Genomic DNA, 16,627 nt, shown 5'->3' on the forward strand with positions numbered 1-16,627 from the left:
AGAACTCTCAGATGTAGACTGTATCCTTGGGCATGAAATACAACAGCGAAATTATGACAAGAAACAACATAATCATAAATAAGAGTTAAGACCTGATGCAAACTATAGGTTTAATATTTATTTACTGTCATTTAGCATTACATAATCTGACAAAATTTGATCATTTCTCTTACATGTTAGAAAATACAAAATAAAACACAATTTTAAAAAGCCTTTATGGATAAGCCTAAATTTAAGTGGTTCTGATTTCTATTAAGACAGTCTACAAAAGAAATAAAAGCAGAAAGGCCATAAAATGCAGCATGAAATGAGTCATGTACAGGCATGCATCATTTCATCAGAAAAATGTAGAAAAATTGGCCAAGACATTCCCTTCAAAAACCTTCACAGTGCAGCACTGGAGATCCATTGGTAACCTTAATGGTTGTGCAAATGAATCCAAGGATGAACATTTGGCTTAATGCTGACTATTGTAAAATATAATTTATAAGAAAAATTACACCCAAACCAGAATGTGTGGATTACCCCACAATAATGATCATATCATAACCATGGTTTCATATCTGTATCATATCATATGTTAAAAGGGACTGTAGTATTTCAGAATAGATTAACAAATTACAAAATGATTTGAATTTACCAAGAGGTGGTAGCACAAAATATTTAAAAATGTTAAATATGAATGACATACTTTGAAGCCTTGTCCATATTTGAAATATTACATGCAATTTACATAGAAAAGGCCCTCTAGTTAAAGGTGTAAAAATGAATTAACATACACATTCTTTAGTTGCATGTAGGACTTATATCTGTACAGTTTTTTGTTTTTTTTTAATGACCGAATGAAAAAAGTGATGTAAAATTTCTATTTTGTCTATACGTCAAATGTACAATAGACTAGAAATAAGGTAGAAAAAATATTTTAATAAAGTGTAGCATTAGGATTAGTGTAAAACTAGAGAGGCTTGTGATAAAGGCCATTTAAATGCTTAAATAAATACATTCGGAAGTAGTAATGAGGAAACAATTCAACCTCTCCAAATCCATATTCACTGCATGGCTTCTCAACTACCCATCCTTTAAAACCACACACACCACTGTAGTCTGCTCCTCTGGATGAAAAGCACATTGAAATACAATACTGTGTTGATAGTGGACAGTACAACAGACATGAAAGATAGTTGATGGACTTGTTCCCATACAGTTTCTTCAGGGGGTCCGCTGTTGAATTAGTCCATAATATAGTCCCCACTTTGCTTTGGTGCTTTCCGCTCAGGGCTGGGCTGTGCTGTGCTGTGCCCTCCTGGGACAGTGAAAAGGAGTGGGGTTGTGGAGAGGGGGATGATGGGATACTCACGACAGTTCAGATTTGCTGAGTGCGATGGCTAGCTCTAGATCTTCTTGTTCCTGTTGTGTTAGCCTTGCGAGTCGCTCCTTTTCCTCCCTTTCGCTCTCGCGCTTTGCCCACTCGATCATGTCTTCCTCTGTTGGATACTGCCCAGTGATTTTACAGATCCAGAGAGATCAAGGCACAGGCATATGAAAGGCAAGGAAGAAAACAAACACAAATAGAAGATGTATATAGTTATAAGATTCGAGATTAAATCAATTATGGATAAAAAAGAATGTAACATGCTTTATTAAGAAATGTTATGAATTTTTGTTTTGATTAAGTGTATGCAACCAGTGGGATGTAAGCAGATGTAAACCAATGACTTGCCCTAAAATCTGAAAAGAGTAATTATATTGTTATCATAAAATTCACAATGGAAATAAGAAAATAGCTAGCCGTATCTACAACAGCATGCATACAATGGATGCCAGGAAAGGACATGCACTTTTAACTACAGGGCAACATGTAAACGCCAAGATAATGAATGAAATAGGAAAGCTAATAACAGCACGGTGAAAACATGCCATGACCGAAGGAACAAACAGATAAAACTGTAAATCTGCTCTTTCAAAAGCAAAAATATAGAAGCCGGAGAAAGAGCCCTTGATTTAACTCTTTATTGAGACTTGACAGAGAGGTGGAGACAAGAGAGGGTACAGGTTTCTCAGTAACACACATGACAAGACAAGGGCTAAGACCGGTGATGATGTTGATGACGGAAAGACAGATGGACAGCGATACAGGAGTTCATATGGAGAAAAATGAATCAGCAGAATGTAGACAGAGTATAGTACTGCATGTGGTAATGAGCAGCAGCTTCAACAAAAAGAAGGACATGCACATGCAAGTCACATGATATTGAGTTTGTCTCTATATGGTTCTATTAAAGTTGCATAAATTGTAAAAATGATAATTCAATATTTAATCCTAACTGCAAATACATATTTCTCTTACAATTGTGTGGTTGAAAAAAAACAAAATATAAGTCGTTTTCTCTCCATTTTCTGCCAAGGGTTATACTGCATTTCATACTTGATACATTGTGATTTGTGTAATACAGTGTTAAATTAAAGTGAAAGCCCATATCATCCTGGAGAATTGTACTTTGTTCCCAAATAATATATAAATAAACAGTAGATACAAAAGGCTGGTTTAGTTCATTTGGGAGAAGTGGATCGTTTTGGCTTTAAACAGTTGGCAGTAAATTGAGAGCTATATGAAAACTGAGTTTGGTGTTTGGTGGAGAAATGCATCTAGAGGAGATGGCATGATTACTCTGAGTCAAGTGATGCTGAGGAAGTAGGGGAGGTGCTCACTTTGTCAAAGCTGGCAAATCGGTCAGCTTCTCGAACGTTGTGACGTGGAGGGGAGGAGGGGGCGAAGGGGTCAGCTAAAGGATCCTTGGCAGGCAGGGAAGAGGAGGAGGAGGAAGAGGAAAAATCGCTCGAAGACTGCGGGAGGAAGTGCCCTCGACGATGGAAAGAGTCTGAAGACTCTGTTCTGGAGATGGAGGATCTCTTACCTGAGCACAAGCATCAGGATGTGAAATTAAAGCACATTACACAATCCTGCTGTGAATGTATCAAATTAAGATCCCATCTGTACTGACCTGGGGGTGGGGGAGGAGGCCGAGTCGGTGTGCCAGTTTTAGGAGGAAGAGCTGGGGGCACGTCAGAGTTGTCCTCTTGGAATATATTCTTATTATTAATCCCAAAATCTTCACCATTAGACTAAAAGAAAATATACTGTACTATGAAACAGAAACAACACACAGATGAATGACAACTGTGCAACTGAATTTCAAAGACTACCTTGGCCAAGGCACTAAAGTCTGCAAAACCACCTCCAAATGACTCATTACCAAATACAGCTGAAAAAGGATCTGAAAACAGACAGATTACAATAAATAAACCGGTGTAATATGTATTATGGCCAGCAGGTGGTACCAAATCATACCTGGATCAGAACAGGTGCTTACTGAAGTACCACCTGGAGCAAAAGGGTCATTGGATGTGGCTGTGTCCTTCTGAAATTTGTAAATGTATAAATCAACGACATAACTACTGCACTAGATTGAGGCCTCCAGTTTTAAATTTAAAGTAAGGCTACATCATTATTGCATGTCATCTCCGTCTCATATATATCCACTTACCACAGCCAAATCAGAACTAGGTGGGGAACAGCTGAAGGGGTCAGACTTTCCATCATGGGTCCCAAAAGGATCGGCCTCGTTAAGGGCGTTCACTTTCCCTCCAAACAGGTCGGGGTCAGGCTCACTGTTCTCTGTGGAGGTAAATGGATCTGGGGTTGTCGTGCTTGGATTTGCTGGTTTTGTGCTGAAGGGGTCTGAATTTGCAGGAGTGGCGACTGGTTTGTCACTTTTCTTTGTAGCAAATAGGTCCGGTTCTGGTGCATTGGTGTCAGAAGTAAACGGGTCAGCTGGTCCAGAGAAAGGGTCGCTTGAGGGAAACGGGACGCTTGAGGACTGAGTGAAGAAAGAGTCTGCAGCAAAAGGATCTGTGCCTTTAAACGGGTCTCCTCCAAATGGATCTACATTTGACCAACAAGGAGTAGATAATTGTATAATGTTATTTATTTACTTAACAGGGGATTATGATAGACACTGATCAATTACTGATCAAGGAAAAATCCTGACTTTTTTGGTTTTAGTGGACAAATAATTACTATTATACATTTATGAAGCTCAAATACAATTCTTAGACTTTATTACGAAGACTTAAAGCTGCAATCTCTTATTAATTAATTGCATATTCTCACATAACACCACAAGATGCTATTCATCTGATGAAGTCAATGCATTTTAAAGGGTCTATACTACAAATGCCAAATTACCTGGAACTTCTGCTTTTCCAAAGGGATCATCTTTGAAAGGATCATCTACAGGAAAATAAAAAAGCTTACATTTCAATCCTGGATAATGTAAAAAGGGAAAAAAACAACAAGAAAACAATGATACTAACGGTCAGTAAAGGGGTCTGATCCAAAGAAGTCCATTTCAGGCAGGGGAGTTGGGTTGTTCTGTGGTGGTGCTGTACTCTCGGGAAGAGGAGGGGGGGTTGTCTGAGGTGGTGCGGTGCTTTGGGGGAGAGGGGGGGGTGTAGTCTGAGGCGGTGCAGTACTCTGCGGCAGAGGAGGGGGGTTAGTCTGGGGCGGTGCGGTACTCTGGGGCAGAGGAGGGGGAGTAGTCTGTGGTCGGGGGGCAGTGCTGGTTGGCAGTGGTGAAGGGGCAGTTGGTACGGTCTCTGGAGGATCTGAATCATCTTTGCTCTCTGGCTCAGGGGGTTCAACCTGGGGAAAAAACATAAAAAGGTCAGAATGTGATTCAATACAACAAATGTTATGTAAAAACAATTGTATATTATAACATGTACATTTGTTGTTACTGTTGGCTTGGGCAAATCTTCATCTTCAACTACTTCAAGTGTGATGTCAGGTGTAGAACTGCTTTGTTCCTGAACATTAAACATGTGTTTAATCCATATTTAAAATTAAAAACTGTTTATATACATTAATAGTGTTACCTTTTCAGTATCCCAGGGTTTTGCAAGGCTTGAAAAATTATTGTATATATCCGACGAGGCTAGACTAGTGTAGAGATCATCTAAGGGATCTGGTTTACTTTTTTCTTCCTCTGGACTAGATTCCTCTTCTTTACTTTCATATTCCGCTGCTTCACAGACGTCAGTTGGATCTGTCAGAATATTAGAGTTAATTACTGGTGCCTCCACCTTCAGGTCCTTGGGCTGATCATCCTCCAGTAGGTCCTTGTGAAAAGGATCTGCCTGATGCATATCTGCGGTGGGGCCAGCTCCATTCACCAACACTGGCACTGGAGAGCTGTCTTCAAGAGCTCTCTTCCAGCTGAGCTGAGCGGTGACTGACCGCTCCTCCATCTGAAGGTCATTTAGTTTCTGCTGAACCTAATAGATGATACCAGGTGAGATGGCTAAACTTATGCACAGATTTTAAGCTTCAGCCACAAACTGACCTGTCCCACTTGTGTGAAAGAGTCCCTGACAGACTCTTGCAGAGGCGTCAGCTGCTCTTTAGCTGCCTGGACTTTCTCCTGTAGCTTTCTGCTTTCTTCCTGCAGAGCGAGAAGCTCCTCTCTGGCCTGGACCAGCTCCTCTTCAAACTGACAGATCCTCACCTCCTGCTCCTCATGCTCAGACTGCAGTGAAGTGATCTAGAAAAATGAAATTTCAATGCGGCCAATAGATACTTGCAGAGGGCTTAAGTAAGAGAGAAAAGAGACAAATACCAGTTGGTGCTCCTGGCTTGTTTGCTGGCGAATGTGGGACAACTGCTCCTCCAGGGACAACTTCTGCTGGTCCAGTTCCTCCAATGCCTCCTGGACCTTCTGCCGCTGTGTTTGGAGTCGCGTCAACTCCTGTGTCTCCTTGGCAACCTCATCTTGTAAGTCCTACACTCCCAAAGCAAAATGTGTTATGACCGATGACTTAACCGTCTGTTTTTCCAATTTTTTTCTCCAATGTATTTAATACAAATCGCGACCACCTTATTTTTATATAGAAGCAGCAATTAACATGAATGACATATTATAATTGAAGATATTATTAAAAGTTAAATCTTACCTGAACCTCATTCGTCCGTTGTCTGATAGCTTCCTCTTTCTCCTTGATTTCCTCTTCTACAGTGCTTTTCTCCCTGGATGTCCAACAAAAAAGACAGCCGTATTTAGTCAAGGCAGCCAGTCCAAGCAGATCTTGTAATCCCAATTCTCTGAACCAAGTCACAGCTCCTTCCCCTTCTGTGATCATGACCATACATAAAAACTATAAAGGCAAAAATCTGAGATGAGAAAATAACACGTATTGCATTTCTATGTCTGGCAAAACAGACTGGGAGGAAGGTCTGCAGTCAGATGAGTGGAAAATGAGGATAGAAGCAGATGGCTGTCTTGAAGATGATGTGTAAAATCGAGAGAGTGGGGTGGTGAGCCAGAATGATGTTTAAAAATTAAAAATAATATATATTTATAGAAAACATTATTTCATTATTTTGCACCCGTTTCGCTCCCATTACTTGGACTCGGACACTGGCAGCGCAAAACCATGACAAAAAATAGCCATTTAAGCAACGGACGTAATGAACACAATTTGACATGAGAAATGTTGAGAATGAGTCTGGCAACTGTTTATGCTGAACTGAAATTATAATCGGTGAAAGATTAAAATTTCTGATTTCTTAAAGATTTACATTTCTGAGGCTTAAAGCAAGACAGCCTTGTAAACAGAATAAATGAAACAAATATGAATGAAGCAAAATGCAAGTGTGTTTTTAATGAGAGAATAATATTATTATATTGTTAAAAGCATAATAATATGTGCCCTTTAACAATTCATATTCCCTCTAAAATCACATGATAAAATGAGCATATTGCCTTGGGACTGAACTTTAAGGGCATAAGAAATTGTCTCGTACTTTTCCATACCTTTGTAATTCAACAATCTCATTACTGAGAGAATCCAGCTCCTTGATAGCAGAGAAGTCAGCTGCCAAATTATTCTGAAATAAAAAGACATAAAGCTTTAGTGGTGACATTTGAATATGGTAAATAAACATTAAAGTATGAAGAGCATATTAAACTTCTCGAGTCTAACACCTACTACGGCTGTAATCGATCAAAAACATTGTTGGTCAACTAATGACAGGCTTGTTGTAGGCAAAAGTTCACCTGCCTCTCATGCCTCTACTTCCTGTTGATGTCTGTATAAATAAATCCTTATAACCTTAATGAAATAAATTAGTAAACAAATTAAAGAACTACAGCAGTAGTACCTGTTTTATATTCTGCCTGTCAGAGGGAGGGATCATCTCTGGAGACAGACTCTGGGGAGGCTCTAGGCCTTTTGTCAGTTTCTGGTTGATCAGATGAAGCGCCAAAGCAAACTGTTCCCGGGTCAGTTTTCCTACATCTCCAATGTCGCACAATTCCCTGTTAACACAAACATCAGCTTTACATAAGAGCAATGATTTTAACCTCAGGCAGTCCCTATTGTTGACTGCACTGGCATAGGCTCAGTCATTATTGAAGAGCAAGCATCAGCTTAACAACCATGCAATGGCCAAAAGTCAATACTGTTTGATTACTGTGGAGCACGTGTTGGACGGGTATCCAAACCTTTGTCAAAGTCATGCAACAACAGGACGCGATGCGTGAACTTTTAAAAATAGCTTTTATGAAGTGTTTTAAAACAATAATAAAGAGCATCTACATTATGTTATAAAATATGCAATATGACAAAACATACCAAATACGAGCCAGAGTGGCAGAGGGCAGCCCTGTCTTCAAAAATATATCTCTAACTTCTGGTCCAGACACTAGTCCATCCATATCAGAATCTGTTTTGGTGAACAGTTCATCATATTTTGCTTTGTCTGCTGGAGACACCACCCACTGAAAGAGGAAAAGTTTTGATTAGTTACTGAATAAAGCATGGTAGCCCACCAATACACCTACCTTCCCACTTCCTTGTCCCTTGTTTTTCTTAAACACACACTGAACTAGCCAATTTGAAATCATTTTAAAGCTGTATTTAATCAAAGTAATCCCAAATGGTGCCGAGCTGTACTCACAGGAGCAGCTGCTGGAGTTTGGACAGGAACTGGGGCAGGAGCTGACACTGGGACAGGTTTAGGGGGGTGGGGCAGGGTCTTGGAGTGGGAGGAGCTTCTGTCTTTAGCCGAGGGCGGTGATGGCAGCAGAGGCATCACAGGGGGCACAGAGGGCTTTTTTCTCTTTGAGGGTGGTACCAGGGGAGGCGGGAGGGACATAGGAACTGGCTCGCCTTCTAACGCTCTGTACACTAGATACATTGCCTGGTGAAGGGCACAAGATGACAAAATAACCAAAAAAATTGACGTTACCAGCAAAGTATCCAACTGTTAACTTCAAAAGAGCTTTGCAAATATCTGACACATAAAAGGAAGCATGAAGAATAAATTGTAGGTAAAACATTTGGGTTAAAAAACACACCACATTATTAATTATTAATTAATGAAATACCAAAAGATGTAATTCTTACCACAGAAAATTCATCCCTGTCCAACATGCCGTCTCTGTCAATGTCACTAAGCTCCCAAACCTATCAAACAGTAGATATAACACAGTCAAGCATTCAAAGTTTCACAGTGTACAATTTTATATAGGTAGTGATTGGAAACAGAGACTTACCCTTCCCAAGATGTCTACAGGCAGTTTGGAGTTAAGAAGAACAGGCTTCACTTTATCTCCAGTTAGCATCCCTCCAACAGGACCAAGGCTGTCAAAGATGGCGTCAAACTTCATCTTCTCCTCTGGCTACCAAAAATGAAAAACAAAACATCTGTATTAGATTGAAGAAAGCTGAAAGTGTCTAGATTTTATAGAATAACTACAAGAAATTACAATACAAGTATTTCAAAGAATTATTACAACTTATTTAATTAAATTACATTTAAGAGGACATAAGAGTGTGAGAAAAGTGACTCACCTTTACTACCCACGGGTAATCACCAGGCACTCCTCCTGGTAACAGTGGGCTACTCGTGTCGTGCTGAACATTAACAAATGTTTGGGTTACACTTTAAAATCAATGCTTGTTTTAATAACATGTAAAAGCCAAAAGTATGTCTTCACTCCTACAACTTTGTTGTTCAGTTGACAGATTTTACTTTTACTATGGATCAGAGCTAGGCGACTGAGGAATTACACAGACATCTTTAATAACGTGTGTTTATACATTTGAGTATACAAGAAAGAGTCAGTAGTACATTATAAACATTATATTTAGATTTTACCTCAAAATTTCACAACACTTATCCCATAAGGATGTCAGTCTCATTATAAAAGTACAGAGAGCATTCAAAAGTACTCACAAATTTGGGGGGAGGAACAGCCACATTAAGGCTCTTGAGTGCCACCTCCAGGCCATTTTGGGCACAGGCTACTAAGCGTAAAGCTACAAAGAATTGCTAAAACAGACAGAATAGACAGAATTACAAGAAACTGCAAAGTGTTCATGCCTGTGTGTTTGAGGATATAATCTAAAGATACCTGTTTATTGAGGGCCCCCTTGCGTTCAGAGTCTGCCAGGTCCCAAATCTAATGAGACAAACAGAAATTAAGACACTAAATGAGACATAATGAATAGTGATGAGTTTGTATGCTCACCTTTCCTAGAACTAGGTCTGCTAAGCCTGACCTCTTCAGGAAAACAGCGGCATCAGGTGCAACCACTCGTCCACTGTTGGTTGGATCCACCTGCACACAAGCACCACGTAAATGTATTTAATCTATTCCACAGCATCTAATATGAACATCGATGTCTATGATCGAATGAAAAATTACATATTTTTGCACTAATTCCACTAATGTTACCAATCAAATGTAAATGTTATTTTTTTTGTTTTTGTTTTGGACAAATACAACCAGTGAAAATAAAAAGCCCAGATTATATCTTTATGAATAAAATGTAAACTCAGATTGGTGGGAAAGGGTCATATTAGTGTTTTGGGAAACCTTGTTAAGGGTCATCACCTGAGAAAACATGCAAGTAAATGGTACATCTTTTTAGGAGCGCACTAACTGCCACACAAAAGCATTTTAGTGCTGTGGACTACTAGGACTAAACAGTAGCTATGAAGTCTTTTCCTGGATAGATTTGATGAGGCTATAATTATTAATTCATGGCAGTACAACTTGCTTTACAGGACATGAACAGGAGGAAAGAAAACAGATCTCTACACAACTACAAGCAGTAACAGTCACTTACTCAACAACCAAATTATCAATTTTGCACTCAGCAATGTTTAGAACATAAGAGTACAAACAGGTCATGTAGTATGGTATAAACTGTTATTTTTGCTGGCAATTTATCATCAGTGTTAGGAAGAGAAGATAGTCCTAGCCTATGCACTGCATACAAATGGAGTTATCAAGATATACATACCTGTCTGTAATACTTGTCATAGATGGGATTGCCACTGGAGAGCTGTAGGAAATAACAAATCCTTATATATTGGAAAATAAATAGGTCACAAGAGTTATTTATAAGTAGTCAACAATATTAGAAAGTGTATTAGTTTATATATTATATTTTTAAAATGATTTAATTTTATTAACCAAAATGTCTGGTTCACAGCTGCATTTCATTACCCGGATATTAGCCAGTCCTTATTTGCCAAATCCTGTTCCTCTTTAAAGAAGATCTCAGTTGACTAAACAGGAAATAAATCAGCATTTCCTGTAGTATGTTTTTGAGATATAGATTTAACTGCATAGGCAGAGTGAATGAGAATAGGAGTGAACAATATTTGTACAGTGAATTACAGAGGGCAGCTATTGAGCAACTTGTAATGATGTATTGTAACCTGAAAATAATTACACAAAACACGCCGCACTTTCTACTCATACACTCGTCCTTGGTAGTCACAAAACTTTTACTTAATTTAATTATTTCTTAAAACAAACTCAAATATCTAAACAGAGGTCTAACAGCAAACTCTGTCAACTGTCAATTTATACTGAGATAACTGCACAAACACTTATCTCACAGAGTGCACTATTGTGACTACAGCAGTTGGTGGTTCACCCCAGCACAGTGCTCATTGTACTGTGAAAGTGTAACGCCTGATAGGACAGTGTCCAAAACAACATGGATTCATAAGCATCACACCAGAGTTTTGGCTCTTGGGAGTCTATGTGTCAGTGTGTGTGCTGCAAATGTGTGTGCTGCAAATGTGTGTGCTGCAAATGTGTGTGCTGCAAATGTGTGTGCTGCAAATGTGTGTGCTGCAAATGTGTGTGCTGCAAATGTGTGTGGTGCTGCTTCTGTTGTTATAGGCAACAGTGGCTCAGGTAACAGGTCTGACTAAAGTTGTTTAATGCCACTAAATCGCTCATTTACTTTGCAACACATGCAGCTGCTATGCTGAAGGAAGTAATAAGTTCACGGTTTTTGTTGTCTTTCACTTCCTCTTCTAAGTAACTAATAAAGTTGCAAATCATCAGTTAGATTTGCTACACTCCACGCAAAAAGCATAACAGCCAGCATCTTTAAAAGGTCAGAGGCACTGTCACTTGTTTATGTCGAGCAATAGCGCCAAATGTTGGTGACCAAACATTGGCAAACAACAGGCTAAAAGGCAACAGAGGCGTTTCCACTGCAGTGTTGCACTAATAAACTCAAATGTACTGAATGAATACAGCTGGAATGTTGGCACAGATCATCAGTGTAGACATGACAGCAGAGCCATAACATAATCACACATGGGATCTCTTATTACGATTTCACTACACAGCAAACGAGCAGCACACGGCAAAGCACGGCGAACAGACACTAAACCAGACCCCGGCCAGTGAAACTCCACGGCTTTAATCACTGCTCACTTCTCAAAATATACTGTATAATAGTACGTCTAAAACACGCTAATGTCCCACACAAACTAGCGGTTAGCTAGCATGCTAGCTAGCTACGCCCTTACGCAGTCCGAAGAGATTAGACAGAAACTTTTCCCAGTCACAGAAGGACTTGAGTGAAAAGGGGACAGAGAGCAGGGGTAGGCCCCGTGCGCTTAGGCCCACTTCATCCAACACTGAAAATAACTTCAAGCCACACAGACTAGCGGCACAGAGCCCGTGAAATTGTTAGATTTGAGTTATAAGACAGTGTTACCTGAGTAAGAGACAGAGCGGCAGCCATAGTGTTTCTGTTTCCCACTGGCTCCAGGCTGCGCTGCTGCTGCACAGAGGCCGATACAAACCCCGGCACTGGATCTGACCTGGACTCAACCCGCAGGAACGAACTACTGCTGTGATCACAAACCACTGCAAAGTGCAACACAAGGGTCGACAACACACTTAAGACAATAGAGCTAGAGTAGACTAATTCAGAGTAGTCCATATTATTTACCCTTAAGATTAGGCGGTCCACAAAACAGCACATCAAATGACATCTTTCTGGTTGTTTTTATTGAGTCATTTAGTACACAGCAGTCTGAAATCACCCCACTTCAATTACTATTATTAGTATAAAATGTGGATTTACAAAAAATCTTATGTTCTGCAACAGTGATAAAGTGAGGAACAATAATCAAGTACATGGATGGAAGCTTTGCTGCTACTGGGGTGAACTTGCATTTTAGTTTGAGTACATTATTTTGGAACACACAGTAATACAAAGTAGAGTAGTGGTAACTAGACAGTACAAACAAACTAGCAAATAAATTCACCCTCAGTAACAATGTATTACCACAGAACCACAGAGAAAAAAGTAAATCAGCATGGCTTAACCAGTGTTACCATGCCACCAAGTATAATTTAAAAACAAAAACATGAACAGATTTGAGACTAAATTAAAATACTACACAAATATAAAATAAGCAAACGTATGAGGTATTAAAAAAAAAAAAAAAAAAAGCAAAAAAAAAGCAAAAAGCATGTGCATTTCAGAAACCATTCTTCATGTCACCAATACATACAAAATAAATCCGATGGATATAAAATTTTCAGCCATCCAATTCATCCTTTAAGTCAATAGTAATAATAATAATAATAATAATAATAGCAATTATTATAACAATAATCTGCCCTTTTCAACTTCCCTGGCATTGTAAACAAATTAAAAAATTCCATCCCACCCAGATCAGGGGTCCATCACAATTGTCCCACCTGCACCTGTAGAATAGCTACGTGACACAGGCAGTATGATTCTCTCTGAAGTAGTTTCTACAGTTTATAATTCGTCTTTGAGTGGAGAATCTGTGCTGTCCTCTTCATCGTCCTCATCTTCATCTTCCTCCCTCTCCTCCTCTTCTTCTTCCTCTTCTTCCTCCTCCTCTTCCTCCTTCTCATCTTCCTCTGTTGCCTCCTTTGCCTCCTCACGCTTCTTCTTGTCCTCCTCTTCACGAATCTTCCTCTCTTCCTCCTCCTGTTTTTCCTTCATTTTCTTTTCTGCATCCTAAGAACAAAAAAAGGTAATTATGCATATAAACAGATTATTGAACAGTGTATTCATGGATTTTAACTTCCTGCTTATTAGGCGACATTATGAGAGCATTTCACCATTCAAAATACTACATACTGTGTTTTTAATTCATAACTGCTATGGCAGCACTGCTAAATTGTCATGACTGGGAACCACATGGATATCAGCCATTTATCAATAATAAACTATATACGCAAAGATTTGACTTACCCGTGTTTTATCCCATGTTTCAGTGCCCACTTCCTCTGCCAATTTAGGATCATTAGTAATCAGAAAGTTGTCAAAGATGGTCCCAGACTTAACCTGAAAAACATTATAAAAAGTAAGTATTAAAAATAACAACAATAATAATAATAAAAAAATCACACTAAATGTATTAATTTTGTTTTAATAAATGCATAACTCACAAGCGCTTGATTATATACACTTATATACAATAATGTTAACAACAAAAATAACTAATAACATCAACAGCTGATAAATGTATAATGTTTAATGCATTTCTGACAGCATTGTTTTATACCTGCCACAAGTCGAGTCCAATTACACCAATGCTGTCATACTTGTAGATCTCAGGGTCAGCTGTGTACTCAGGGTTATCAATCTCTGGGTGAATCCATTTGCCCTTGTATGCTGGGTTATCAATCTCCCTGGGCTTCCACTCACCCTAAAGACAGCCACCAGACACAAAGGAGTTCATCAAAGCAAATTGTTCAATTAAATCAATAAAGCATTTAAAAATGCTTGTCTTAATTAATGCAAGTTAATAGTTTACTTTATAATCAGGATTGGTGACCATAGGTGGCTCCCATTCTCCATCCATCTCATCATCCCAGTCATCAGGCTTTTTGGCATCTGGGTCAGGGATATTCTCAGGTTTGTCCCAATCCTAGCAAATTTAGCAAAATCAGGATATGTGAGCTTATTATCTAAAGAATGGACAGTAACCTGATCCGAAAAGAAACAAAGAAAAGAAAACTGCACAAATTGAAATTTCCATATTTACCAACCTCAGGTTTCTTATCGTCAGGGTCGGGAATCTTTTCTCTGTCATCCCAGTCCTCAGGCTTCTTGGCATCAGGATCCTTGATTTTTTTAGGAGGAAGGAAGTCCCAGTCATCCTCAAGACTGCCAGACTCTACCTTCTTATTGTCAATTTTGACCTCATAGGAGTTGTCAGGGTTTACAATCAGTGTATAAAGGTGGGTATATTCATCATCCTGGAGGAAAGAAAATGATACTTGTAAAGAAGAATATTCTTTGTAGTTTTTGTGCTACAACTATAGTATATAATTATATTTGAAAGTAGTATATTTAATACATTAGAAAGTAGGTTTAGGTATTAACAAAAGAGGTATTAACAAAAATATTCATTTAATAATTTAAATACAAAAATAAAAGAAAAGTTGATTACTCGGTTTTACCACATTACCTTACATCTGATATCTTTGTTTATGAGATGATTCTTCCCTTTGTAGTTGAATATGACGTGCACTTTCTTTGTACCAGGACCACAAATATCAGGACCTGAGCAAAGGGAATGAAAGATGATCTGATGAGCCACAAAATCTAACATCTCTACAAACAATGCACATCACCATTACGGTACAGTACTTTATTATAAATTGTAGTTGCTATTTAATTCACCATAATTATTTGTCAGCTTACCAAACATGATGTTGTAAGTGGAATCTCCATGCATTTCCTCCTGGTTAAGGCCAGAAGGGAACAGTTTGATGTAGCCTCCACCACAGTCAATGCTCTGCTCATGTTTTACAGTGAACTGAATGACAAGAGGCTGGCCCTTGTTGCTGAAGTCATCGAAACGTGATGACAAGGCATAAAACCGAGCATCCTGACTTGTCTGTAAACCTATGGAATAAAGACTCAGTGAAGATGTATATGCGGTTTATTATATATATATATATATATATATATATATATATATATATATATATATATATATATATATATATATATATATATATATATATATATTATATATATATATATATATATATATATTATATATATATATATATTATATATATATATATATTCTTTCAATGAGCTATTATACATTTATAGGTGATTTTCTTGTGAAACTAGACATTTATTATAGCACAACTTGAACACTAGAATGAAACGTGTAACTTGGATTATAAGATGATGCTCACCTTTATCCTTCTCTGCATCACCATAAAATTTCCCTGCAGTCAGTACAAACTTCCCATAGTCACTCTTGTGTTTGGATTCCACCCAGCGACTATTCCAGCCATCTACAGAGCAAGATGAAGTTAGACCCACAGTTTAATCACAGTGATAATAAGACATGCTGCAGTTCAGCGCAGGTGAGCTGCAGAAGCAACACCTTCAGAGCGTGGTAAAGACATCATGTGTTTAGGTGGGGGTTTCTCTGGGTTTGACATAAATGACCAGGAAAAAAAGAGTAGGGGGATGGGGAGGTAGACATGGCTTGAGAGCTGAAGAGGACTCCCATATATACAGATATATATATATATATATAAATAAAGAGAGAACTGTTGAAATGTGCTACGAAATTATTGCTGTGGCTAATTTATATTTAAGAGAAAAACATAATAACCATATACATCTAAAGGGTTCCACGTTTTAATCAAATGAAAAGATAAACCAAAACGACAGACATATGCAGTGGCTCATCAGTGCACATAACACACGGTGGCTGACACTACAGCGGTATTGGGCAGTATAAATGATGTATAGCCGTAACATTTTTGGTGCAAAGGACTTACCCCCATCCTCAAATTGCTCTCGGAAATACACGGTGGATTCAGTGAGAGCCGATGCGGCCGACACGGCCAGCAAAAAGAGCGACAGGGCCGTCATCGAGTAAACTGGAGCACCCTGGAAACTGAAAAAATACCACTCTTAACGAAACCAGGCAGTTTTAATAACAGTAGTCATAAAGGAGAGGTGATGACCGGGTGCGCCTTTCTCTTACAGTAGAGAGATGCTGAGACACTGCTCCTGTCGGCTCAGAACAGATGTCTGACTGTGATTGGCTCACGGCCCTGGAGCGTCATGAGGAAGAGAAACACGCGTGAACCAATCCACAGCACAATCTGCAGACAAACACCTGCCAGGGCCAATCACAGGAAACCTGTCGTAGGCGAAGTGACCGCCTAGAGGCGAGCAGTAAGGAAATAACCCATGTTATATCCTATCTGTATCATTTGCATTT

At 38.8% G+C, this 16,627-nt stretch overlaps 2 protein-coding genes across 3 annotated transcripts; both read right to left on the reverse strand.

Annotated features, from left to right (window-relative positions):
• Window positions 1-96: 96 nt before the first annotated feature.
• On the reverse strand, window positions 97-12,182 carry eps15 (epidermal growth factor receptor pathway substrate 15). Of its 2 annotated transcripts, none has more exons than XM_033992042.2 (25): window positions 12,094-12,182; window positions 10,369-10,410; window positions 9,591-9,680; window positions 9,474-9,521; window positions 9,296-9,391; window positions 8,911-8,973; window positions 8,613-8,738; window positions 8,464-8,523; window positions 8,015-8,257; window positions 7,690-7,835; window positions 7,217-7,373; window positions 6,870-6,943; window positions 6,010-6,082; window positions 5,676-5,837; window positions 5,403-5,585; window positions 4,936-5,334; window positions 4,786-4,866; window positions 4,375-4,702; window positions 4,247-4,291; window positions 3,546-3,943; window positions 3,350-3,419; window positions 3,205-3,275; window positions 3,003-3,123; window positions 2,710-2,915; window positions 97-1,494 (listed from the first exon to the last, which is right to left on the reverse strand). In XM_033992042.2, exons 1-25 carry the CDS (start codon window positions 12,118-12,120, stop codon window positions 1,354-1,356), a joined length of 3,450 nt encoding a protein of 1,149 aa, XP_033847933.1. In that variant the 5' UTR covers window positions 12,121-12,182; the 3' UTR covers window positions 97-1,353. The 2 variants fall into 2 exon arrangements, with proteins under 2 accessions (XP_033847933.1, XP_033847934.1); XM_033992043.2 differs by having other exon boundaries at window positions 5,403-5,600.
• A 186-nt stretch (window positions 12,183-12,368) lies between these two features.
• On the reverse strand, window positions 12,369-16,439 carry calr (calreticulin). Its single transcript, XM_033992051.2, has 9 exons — window positions 16,179-16,439; window positions 15,582-15,683; window positions 15,073-15,276; window positions 14,837-14,931; window positions 14,415-14,624; window positions 14,180-14,293; window positions 13,928-14,071; window positions 13,615-13,707; window positions 12,369-13,377 (listed from the first exon to the last, which is right to left on the reverse strand). Exons 1-9 carry the CDS (start codon window positions 16,270-16,272, stop codon window positions 13,153-13,155), a joined length of 1,281 nt encoding a protein of 426 aa, XP_033847942.1. The 5' UTR covers window positions 16,273-16,439; the 3' UTR covers window positions 12,369-13,152.
• Between the last annotated feature and the right edge of the window lie 188 nt (window positions 16,440-16,627).

Source organism: Periophthalmus magnuspinnatus, chromosome 4 (genome assembly GCF_009829125.3).
Source record: "Periophthalmus magnuspinnatus isolate fPerMag1 chromosome 4, fPerMag1.2.pri, whole genome shotgun sequence".
NCBI lineage: Eukaryota > Metazoa > Chordata > Actinopteri > Gobiiformes > Gobiidae > Periophthalmus > Periophthalmus magnuspinnatus.

Excerpts from the sequence above, each read along its gene's own strand:
- eps15 (XM_033992043.2), bottom strand. The coding sequence starts at position 12,120 with ATGGCTGCCGCTCTGTCTCTTACTCAG. Across the intron at positions 5,601-5,675 it reads CAAGCCAGGAGCACCAACTG|ATCACTTCACTGCAGTCTGA; the intron begins GTATTTGTCTCT and ends TCATTTTTCTAG. Across the intron at positions 3,276-3,349 it reads AAGCACCTGTTCTGATCCAG|ATCCTTTTTCAGCTGTATTT; the intron begins GTATGATTTGGT and ends GTCTGTTTTCAG.
- calr (XM_033992051.2), bottom strand. The coding sequence starts at position 16,272 with ATGACGGCCCTGTCGCTCTTTTTGCTGGCCGTGTCGGCCGCATCGGCT. Across the intron at positions 14,625-14,836 it reads ACAAAGATATCAGATGTAAG|GATGATGAATATACCCACCT; the intron begins GTAATGTGGTAA and ends TCTTTCCTCCAG. Across the intron at positions 13,708-13,927 it reads TTGGACTCGACTTGTGGCAG|GTTAAGTCTGGGACCATCTT; the intron begins GTATAAAACAAT and ends AATGTTTTTCAG.